At 42.4% G+C, this 11,207-nt stretch overlaps 1 protein-coding gene across 1 annotated transcript in view; it reads right to left on the bottom strand.

The window, feature by feature from the left end:
* Positions 1-3,238: 3,238 nt before the first annotated feature.
* Positions 3,239-11,207, bottom strand: part of YIPF6 (Yip1 domain family member 6) — a 79,225-nt gene continuing 71,256 nt past the window's right edge. Inside the window, exons 7-8 of the mRNA XM_078640143.1 lie at positions 5,569-6,917; positions 3,239-5,501 (exon numbers count right to left, since the gene is read on the bottom strand). Coding sequence (XP_078496269.1) covers positions 6,796-6,917 — 122 coding nt within the window. The 3' untranslated portion in view covers positions 3,239-5,501; positions 5,569-6,795. The remainder of the gene's footprint in view (positions 5,502-5,568; positions 6,918-11,207) is intronic.

The raw sequence follows: 11,207 nt of genomic DNA, 5'->3' as shown, positions 1-11,207 counted from the left end.
CAGGAGGTTGCTGATGTTGTAAGAGTACAATTGCAAAGTAGAATATAGGCTTGGAAAGAAGAGTAAGCATGTATGGGCACAGATATGACTGATTATATACATGATTGCAAGTGTGAAGAGGTCTCTCATGAACAGTCAATGAGTCTTGTGGAACTAGGTGGAGTCTAAAGAAGTTCACGAATTATGATGTGTCTATGACTGAGAAGAACAAGTTCCTTACTTTCAGTAACGCCTTATCTGGTAGAGACTACCTAGATGCAGATTCCTTACCTTAGAATATTCCACAGTACCTATGTGCGCTGGTAGGTGGCGCTGATTGACTCCACGTTGCTCATTCCAGATGTGACAGACAAGCATGGTGGCTACGTAGGTGCCAGCCCAGCATGCGGACATCAGTTTCTTTATGTGATATTTTCCACATCAGAAGCCTGATTGACCAGGGTACAAGGACCTTTTTAGGTAGTTACACCATTTCGCAGAAGCGGTGAGGTTGGGAGGATCTATAAGGAATCTGCATCTCGATAGAGTAACTGCCGGATAAGGCATCACCGAAGGTAAGTAACTTGTTAATCTGATAGAGACTTCTGGCCACAAACAAAAGCAATACCTCTGCGAACTGGTTCAGGCCAAAAAAGCCCTAGAAGACCAAACAAGAAAAGTGCCCGTCACGACAGTTTTGGCTGTCAAGGCAGTAGTGGTTGGTGAACTTGTGCAAAAATGCCCGCACTGCAGTCTTACAGATGATCAGCGTGGGAGATCCGCAAGTGAACGCAGTCGTCACAGCTTTGGCTCTGGTGGAATAGGCCCACAAGTCCTCATGGGGTTGCTTTTTGACCAATGCATAGCAAATCCTAATGCAGAGAACAAGCCATCTGGAGATGGTCTATTCTGTACTACTTTCCTTTCTTTCACTCCAGCGAACCCAACAAAGAGCTGAACGTCCACTCAGTGTTCTCTGGTGCAATCGGTGGAATCTCTTCTCCTCCTCGGTGGGGTGAGACAGAGCAAAGAAGATCAGCAGCGTCATGCTTTGATTGACTTCGAAAGGTGTCACCACATTAGGCAGAAAGGAGGTACAGGTGCAGAGAACCAATTTGTCTGGAAAGAAGCTGGTATAAGAGTGAAGAAATACTGTCTACAATACAGCTCACTGCCCCAGTTGGGCAATGTGATTGCCACCAAGAAGACTGTTTCGATCGTCAAGAATATTAGGGGGCAAGCATGCATGGGTTCAAAGGGTGGACAAATCAAGAAGGTTAAGATAAAATTATGGTCCCAATGGGGCATAACAAAAGGTTTAGGTGGAAACGAATGTTGGAGGCCCTTAAGAAAATGTGTCACAACAGGCAACCGCAATAGAAGCAGAGATCACCATAAAATATACCCTTTAACTGTGCCCTTAGCAAAGCCTTAGTGGGTTAATGACAAAGAACCGTGGGACGACTTCACCGTTTCTTCAGTGATAGAATCATGACGATCCCTTCATGATCTCTAACAGTCATCCAAGGAGAACCCCCTCTCAGAAAGGAAGATCGAACTCCCCTTCTCCACGGCCACCCTATTAACGATCACTCCACAGGACAATAACAGGTGCAATCAAATCCAAGAACAACACACATCTCCTAGAAGCAGGAAGGTTTTCAACCCGCTCTGGGAAGTGGACATATCTGTTCTGTTGGATATAGCCAAACCCTCCTCCCACCTTGCGAACCCCCTCCCAGCATCCCATGCCAAAAACTCAACCATGCCCTAATCCCCGCAGACCCGAAAGACCTCAGTAACTTCAAGCCTATCTCCAATATCCCCTTCCTAGCCAAAACTCTAGAGAGATGTCTTCTCTCACAACTAAGCCAATACATCGACAAAAACAATCTCCTGACCCTTAATCAATCGGGCTTCAAAAAATGATGCAGCATGGAAACAGCTATTCTGAACCTAGTAGATGGCCAACACAAATCCCTGGATACAGACCGATGTTGCCTGCAAAACCGCTCTCAACTAATAAAAAAAACAACCTGACCTCCGACACAACAGCAATTACCCGGGGCATCCCACAGGGCTCTGTCCTCTCGCTTACACTGTTCATTATCAACATGGAGCCCCTCACTCTCATTCTAAACCAAGAAAACATCCCCTATCATCTATACACAGATGACACCCAGCTCTACATGGAAATCATCGCACTAGATCATGCACACCGCAACCACCTAAAACTCAACCAAGATAAGACAGAAATTCTTCTCATATCAAAGACGGAGCAGTCCCCCACATGCAAGAATGGCTAGACTCCACAGACGCTGTTAACTGAAAGCTAGCCCTAGCTAACTCTGCCATATCTCTTGGGTTCATACTGGACCCCAAGCTGACCATGAAAGATCATATAAAAAATAGTGCGGAGTGCCTTCTACAACCTGAAACATTAGAACAAAATCGGGTAATTCCTACCACGGAATGATCTTAAATCTGCCACGCAAGCGCTGGTGTTGTCTAGATTAGAATACTAGAAAGTCACCCTTACAGGCACTGCGAAATCCCACCTTGCACCCCTTGGAACCACTCTCAATGCAGCAACCAGAATGATCAAAGGAATCAAACAAAGGAATCAAACAATATGACCAATATTCTAATGTAAAGAATCTGTGGCTAGAAATCTGTATCTAATAGGGGATGAAGTAGAGACTTTCAGAAGTGTTAGCGTGCAATTGTAGTATGAATAAGGGATTATGAAAGTGTTGCGAGTGGTACCAAAGACACTGAAGGAAAGAGTACTAACCTTAGTCCATGAAGGCCCAAAAAACATAGCTGAGCAGACTTCTGGTGGCCAGGGTTAGACTAGAAGTTGGAAAGGACAAAATAAAATGCATCTCTTGAGCTTGGAGTGAATTATCTCAGAAAATACTGAGTTACCCTCCAACAACCTTTTTCTTCCTCCTCCCCACTCAATGTGGAGACCAATGCGGCTGAAGGTCCCTTTAGGAAGAAAGAGTTAGGCAACTCCGGCTCTTTTAATGTGTTGGGTAGGTCCTCTAATTAGCCATTTTTTTTAGTGGATTAGTTTTCGCATTAGCCCGGGCTAAAATTTACGAGTCAAGTTTCCACAATGACGATTTATCAATTTAGGAAGATTATTTTTTTCAAACTTAGTGACACTCACTTGTACAAAACGTTTTGTGAATAAGGTGATGAATTGTTCAATACACAGTATTGTAAAAATATCAATTGACAGGAGCCATAGAAATGAAATAAAACCTAAAGAAAACTTTATTTTTGTCATAAATATTCACCTTTAATCGAGAAAATAAATTCCCTCACCCTCCCAAATAGAAAAAATATGTACACATTATCGATTTAAAACTAGGTTTATGCAATTCCATCCTTCAGTTTCGAAATGAATTAAACCCTCTACGATTTGTCCATCAGTAGTCCAAGTTACAGCATTTCGGGAGTTCCCAGATATTAGCCTGCGCAATCTCTCAACAAGATATTCTGGTTATAACTTCTTAAGTAATCTAGCACAATATATGGACCATAATAAGCCATGCAAAGGCGAGTTACAAGACCAGTGTTTCTTTCCACTCCATGTACCCCCTTTCCTTTTGGACAGTATACCGACGTATAACCATCTTCAAAAATCAATGGTATCTATAGGATTCTTCATTATAGATTCAGTTTACATTTTTCATGTGTTTCATTTATGAAACAATTCAGGCAGTGACATATCCATTGCAGGCACAGTGTTCTAGATAATGGCTGTCAAATACTTTGAAGGATAAGGGCTGTAGAGCGATACTGTTGTCGACATACCTACACAATCAAGGGTGAGGCCTGTTTTCTAATGCATTCTTTTTCACTGAAATTATAGATTTCTTCTCAAAAGAAAAAGTACAGGATGTTATCCATGTATGTGGCTGTCAAGATCTCCAGATTACAGTCTACTTTTTACTCACTCACTTATAAAAACTTGGTTAACTCTCTTCCGTAAAATATCCCAAGCTAGCAGATTAATTTGAATGCTCACCAATTAGTTTCTCCTGAAATCAACCAGCTCTTAGGGGAAATATTTATTTTGATGAAACATGGCAAATATAATGTCACTGCGGAGTACAACGAATTTACAGTGGAGATTATGTATGCAGCTGGATTCCTGTCAGTCTCAGCAGCGCATTAGGTGTCCCGAAGAAGCCTTTCTGAGCAGCCTCCTCACTGCCAATCCCACATCTTTACAAAATGAGCTAACCAGTCTGCCAAGGAACCTCAAATACTATGTAAAACTTACAAGCTATTCCCCCACTGGTGAGAAGCAAAGATTGAGGCAATAATTTGACAAAGTGTGGTCAACACACAACATCTGTGTGAAACATGTACACGGGTGTTGCTTGGGGTGAGCTCTCTAAATCCTACAAATGACACAACTCTGATAAATAGCTGCCCTCAGGGGCACATTCCTACCCACTCTCCAGTGGACGAACTGATTGAGAAGACAACACAGGAGCTATAATGTGTAGAGGAAGAGACTAGAAGAAAGTGTTGCAATGGCTGTAAACTGCAAAGCAGCCTTAGCACTGAGGACTTTCTAATCTTTTCTATGCAATAAATGCACGAAGCCTGTGTTAAACATGTGTTTACCTTCAATACCTCTTCATGTCTATGCCTATAATTTTATGGTTTGTTTTTAGCTAACAAGTCCATATGATGAATATTAATCTTGCTGGTAGTCTGATTTACTCAATTGTTTGTTGTACGTGGCAACACTTTGTTACCCCATCTTCATATTTAACTGTCTAATCATCATTTATGCTTAAAGAGTCTTAAACCCTTTAAATTTCCACGAAGTTGCTTCCACTTCTCTCTTTGTTGCAGTTTGTTCAATATTCGACTTTGCCCTAAAGCCTCTTACTATGTATCCAGCCCTTGGCAACCACTCATGAATAGGCTGTGAGAAAGCCTTCACTTTATCAAAACCCAGGGGGATATTTGAGTGAAATTCAAATAAATAATTATCTCCTTGTTATAGCTAGCTCTTCTCTTTTTTCCCCCAGCCAATTTTGTATCACTGCTCACAACAGAATGCTTTCTAAATAAACATTTTACAAACCTGGTGTACTTGGAAGTGTACGTTTTTAGTTGTGATGAACTAACTGGCACCTTTGCTTTAAAAGCATCTAATCAGACTGATGGGAATTCAGAAACAGTAAAGACTCTGGAAAAGCTGAAAGAAGTTGTGAGCACTATTAACAATGGGTCACAGTCTTGAAGGAAAGGTGTTCAGTTTAGCACTGAATAAGCATAATCTTTAACTTAGAGCTTACTTTCACAGTATTCTGACTTTACAGCACTGTACCTCAATGTACTACTATTACCCAACCTAATGTATTAAACCTGGGGGATTGAGTACTGATTAGGCACATTAGGATCTTAACAAAAGCCTTGCCAATTCCTTTGCAGGTGCATTAATAAAATGACCTAGTATACTTGCTCAGCGGGAATCCTAATGGACACAGCTTTGTAGCACAGTCAACTATAGCACTTGCCTTTACTTCTGAGCAGACCGGGGTTACTCGCTTTTACCCAGTACCACAAATGAATTTAGAGTTTCGGTGAGAGGCTAGAATTCAGAATCCCAATTTTGAACATAAAGTGCTGGCTGCATGCCTAATTCAAGTCAGCTTGAAGAGATTTGCTACATTTAAATATGTTTTGCAGTTAAGTCTTCCTTTTTCTGTGCTTGTATACCTTAACTTGACTTTACATAACTATTTCACAAAATCGCCTGGGGCAGTATAAGCAGCTTTGGTGTTTGCGAAGAGATGGAGTAAGCCCTACTCGGAATGGTAAATGCAAAAGCAACTTAATACACTGTGCTGACAGCTAGTCTTGTTACATGGGTGGCAACATTTCTTCTTCAGCCCAACACCGCCTAGGAAGGCACTCTTCTGTAAACTGATCTAGATACATTCACCATAAACCTGTCGTCCCTCACTTTAAAACAACCACAGCCTTGTAACATTTACCTGGAGATATCCAAGTAAGCTATGAATCAGACTCCACATGCAGTTTCTCGCCCTCTCAACTTCTAACCAATATTTGGTCTTTTCAAGGAGGATCAACTCTTATATGCATTTTAAAAAAATAACATAAAAAAGGGTTGAAACAAAGGCATTCCAGATGGAAGCAAAGTTCATCCACAGGCAGTAGGGAATGCAGAATATTGGGAGACACTGGAAGTGGCAGCAACTGCCAGAATGCACACCCAGGAGCCTGCATGAACCACTACAGACTGAACAGTCCAGGAAGAGAGAGCACTGAAGCCTGAACAACTCACAGAAATGAGACAATGAAGGCGAAGCATCCAAGGAGAGTGCGATAATGCTGGGGAGCGAGACATTGCAGCTGCACTTCCCTTGATAACAGAGTGCGATTCTGCAAATGTAATTACTATTGGGGGAGCTAAACAGTTCCCCTTCCATTAAAGAGCAAGGAACTGCAAAACACAAGCCGCCCAAGAGAGAGATATACTGCAGGCTGCACTTCTAGTGGAGGTGATTCAGCCTCCGCAAGCTGTATTTCCATTGGGTAAAAAATAACTCACAGTATGCTGTACTGCCCTTTGGGTCAATGATACACGTTCTGGTGAGACAACTACATTTCCTGCGAGTCAGTAGTGTCCACAGCACTCAGTCTTTCGCGTGTATTGCCTACATTCGTGAACCACGTTGAAAACCCACGACTCAGATTGCAGCTTTCCCATAAATTATTTAATATAGTGCCTTCAGTCCATGTGAGCCCTGGTCCTCACTAAGAGCTCGGCGTGAAGGTCAGAATCATCCAGCTAATGACGAAATAGAAGAGAAAGATGGGGTAGACTGCAAGGGCTTTCCGGTTCGGAGGCTGGCTGTCTGCCAGGAATGCTGTGGACGCTGCAACGAAAGGAAAGACAAGAGTTATTATTACAGGTATTTCCATTAGCAAGCATGGCTTCAATATAGGTTTTCAAGTTTGTCCTCCCTAGCTCAATATTGACACTTTAGATGAAAATGTATCTCAGATTGGGGCAGTATGTGCTGCACCTTCTCAAAGGCAGGTGAGATTAACTGTACCAGATTTCAGGTGAAAAGCTATAATGCAAAATTAAGTCAGCTATACATATTAAAATGTGCTGTTGTACCTTTGTCAGGTCTCGCTTAAGGACAGCTTTTATCAGTGTCTGTTATTAAAGACAATGTGTACCAAAAAACTACTTTTTTCTTTCAACACTCCATTGGATACTAAGGGTCTCGTATAATTCTTAACGGGCAGAATCTACTCCGCAATGGAGCAAAGTAATTTGTCGCCCTGAGTGAGTACCGACTGCCAGATTTAGTAAAGTCTGTGGCCTAGCATTCACAAGAACCGTTGTGAAGGTGGTTCCTGTGAATGAATTGGAACTCTGATTTATGGCTCCGTTTTTAAGATCAGCAGAGTAAGGGGTAGGTCGGAGGCCCGAATTGTGCACCAACTACCGACCGTCAGCACGCACAATAGCATTTTGCCCTGACAGGTCCGACTGGGGCCATACACTACTAATTTTGGGTCTGTCCCCAGGAGATACATTGCATATTTATGCAAGGTATACAGGGCATGGTTTGCACACATTTTGTTTGAGTAGATGACAAATTAGTACTGTTCACAAGCGCCGGGACACCCCGTTGGGGTAACTGTGCGCTATATAAAACACACAAATAATAAATAAATACAATAAATAAGTGCCATGATCCTTATAGACAATAATAGGCATGAAACATGTCGACCCGTGACTTATACTAAACAGAGCAAAGATACACCAATATATCGATCATTAGATCAAACCTACGTTTTTAACCATGACAAAAAGACCCAACAATTAAAATCTTTTTGGATCATGCTAGTCATTTCCTGCTAGTCAGTATTGTCCACAGCACTGTCTTTTGCGTGTATTGCCTACATTCGTAAACCACGTTGAAAACCCACGACTCAGATTGCAGCTTTCCCATAAATTATTTAAAAGAAAAGAAGTCTGGCAAAGAGCCCTCCTGAGGAGCCTGTTGGGCATTGCAGCACCGCCTCAACGAGGAGCTGCCTGATGATGAAGCATAACACCTTTCGGGGTGTGTGAGGGCCCTTGCTCCGAATAGGAGCACTCCCCTGGATTTACCACACTAGGAGACCTAGATTCCCACCCAGGAACTGCACACTCCTTGTTCTGGTATGGCTCTGTTTAACATGACAAGGCTAAAATTGCTGTGTCAAAACATGTGTGCCTATATGAGCATATATACGTCATAATGGGTGGCCACATAGGCTTTTTATGTTATTGATTCTGTTCAATATCTGCAGCAAAAAATGGTAAAGCCAAAAGGTTGGTTAATGCCTTTCAAAATTTGGCCATTGCTTGTTAATGAGTGAGACATTTCACCGTGTCTTGGATCAACGTTGCAACCCTACTAGAATGCTTCATGGAAAAAGAACAATCGATGGACGGAATGCTGAACAATGTCAAACATTCACCCAGAGATCTGGGCCTAACTCCCCGAAACCGTTCCCAAGATGGTTGTTTCCGGTCCAGGGAGGACTTGGCATGGAAGTTCGGGCTGGACTGTTTCCATGAGGAGCAGGATCAAAACTGATTTGCATATGGCCGAGTCCAAACTGGGATGGCATAGTGAGCAAAATAATTTATGGATTAAACCCAGATCTCTTGATTGGGGGTGAGTGGTTGAAAGGTCTCAGCACTTCGTCCATCATCTTGTGTTTGGAATGCTTCATGGGGCAGTCACTATGTAAAACCCCGCTCAAAATTCAAATTCCATTTTATTAGGCCAATCTACTACTAAATCCTAGAGATGACGAAACAACACAGTGGTAGAAGGGAGAGATTCAGGTTAAGGTCCAGGAGTTAGGTGATTTAATTTATACAGCTTTCAGGTTTGTGTACAGCATCTCCAGGCACAGGTCCTCAAGCCATTATGAAAGTAGTGCCCAGCTGAGGGTGACATGACTGCAAAAAAATTGTAAATCAAGCTAAGGGCAGCATCAAAGCAATCGGAGTGAACCAATCCCTCTGATGACCTTTCAATGAGGTACCTTAATAATAATAATCATGGGAACAACCCAATTCGGGTTTAAGTCACACCTCATCAATAGTTAGCCAGAGCAACGATCGTTACAAAAGTTAGTGTCATGCGTTTTCCTGGAAAACAGGTGCCAGGAACCTACCCCTCGCTCTGCCTCGTTGGGAGGAAGCTTCCCATGATTTGTATTATTAAGGTACCTCATTGAAAGGTCATTAGAGTGATTGGTTCATTTTCCATAATCAACCACCCGTGTAGATAGGTCCTGAAGAATTGCTGAGTGATTTACACACATAGGTGAGGAAACATGTTGACCATGACTACACATATATAGACACCTTGGACCATTATAAACAGCGGTATCCCTATTCTGGTTCTAATTGAGACGAGTGGGTTCGCAGATTAAAATTCATTTTGGAGCACCACCTGACTTCATTTTATTTCTCCTCACATCTACACCACTAGGCCCCTCACACACACCTCACCTACACGGCTTGGGAAAAAGATCTCCGACAAACAGCCCCTCAGGCAGGCATTGCAGCGGCGGACTGATGAGGAGCAAGCCCTTTGATGAAGCATGACGCCCAAATGGGTGTGTAATGGCCCCACTCCACTCCACTCCACTCCACTCCACTCCACTCCACTCCACTCCACTCCACTCCACTCCACTCCACTCCACTACTGAGTAAGGGTGTTAACCAACCTAGCCTTCTTCTCATTTCCATAACAGCCATGGTGGACAAGTAATGACAGAACAGTGCCAATACCAGAGACTTTCGCCAACAGCATCATGTCTGCTGAAAAGAAATAATCCAGAGACGAGGCCTGCGGCCACAGGTGCTGCCATTCCAGCAAAATACTTTAATTCATCCAAATTCACCTGCACAAGTTCTGCTGACTAGACAAAACGAAACAAATATTTGGGAATAGCCACAAAAATACCAACAGACAAATAACAGTCTAAACCTTGAGATAATGGGAAAACAGGTGTTTAAGGTAAACTTACAGCAAAAAGCACCAATATTTATATTAATATTCACATCGGACTTCGTTCACTAAGAAAATGCGCGTATAAGAAACGGATTAAGGATACCTACTAAACGCAATCCATACAGTGGATGCTACCTTGTCCAAGATCTTGGGTGCCTAGATGGAAAAGGTCTGCTGTCTTGGTGTTTCTTTGTTACACTTCTTTGTCAGCAGTCTGATTGTGCCCTTGCTGTGGGTGTACTAAGGACCACCAGAGTGGTGGGCTGGTCTGCAAGATGAACTGAGGAGCTGGTTGTGATAGCTTTATAAATGATGCAGCTGGTTTTGAACATGGTGTGGGCTGGAACAGGGAGCCAACGGAGTTCAATCGGGATGAGCGTGGCGTTATGATATTTAGTCAGGCCCTTGAGATGAGCTGTGGCATATAAGATGCCCCAAAAGAATGCAGGTCTGGATTCTAGAAGGCCGCAGGGTTTTACAACAAACCAAATGCAAAAGTACCAGGACTTAAACAGCAGTACTGAAGTCAAATTACTCTCAGCGCATTTCATTCTATTTTCTTCCAGCTTGTCCGCAACTGTGGAAAGACCACATGGGAATCTGGTCTTTGAGTTACAGACGTTTTAGATCAGAACTGCACAGAACTTACTAAATTGTTACCCTGGGACATCTGAAAACAAATCCGCTAACAGGAAAGCTGCTTGCTGTGTGTGGTATATCTGCATTCTGCGTTTCAATTAGGATATAGAAAAGACCAGATACCAAGCTAGAGAAGTGTAAGTCTATCTTGATTTGGGTGAGAAGAAAGTAAATGTCTTGTGCTGGAAACTTTGCATTCTATTTTCAGGTAATGAGTATCTGTTGTAGGGAAAGTAATCAGTTGCTTCATCTAGAGTAATGGTATCCGTAATGCCGATACACAAAATATTGCCAGGCAAATATGATTTAACATCATACTACTTGACAAAAATATGAAAACAATCGAAGATTCGAAAAAAGTGGCACTTGAGGAAAAATAATATAATGGCAGCAGCAAGACATACAAGATGGAGCAGCTGGATAAAACGAGAAAAATATTTCTTGTAACATTGTCCTTTTACATTTGTGATTTACTTGTATATTAGGTTGAAG

The sequence above is a fragment of the Lissotriton helveticus genome, chromosome 4_2 (genome assembly GCF_964261635.1).
Source record: "Lissotriton helveticus chromosome 4_2, aLisHel1.1, whole genome shotgun sequence".
NCBI lineage: Eukaryota > Metazoa > Chordata > Amphibia > Caudata > Salamandridae > Lissotriton > Lissotriton helveticus.
Note: the sequence above shows the minus strand (reverse complement) of the source record. Positions and strands in the feature narration are given on the sequence as shown.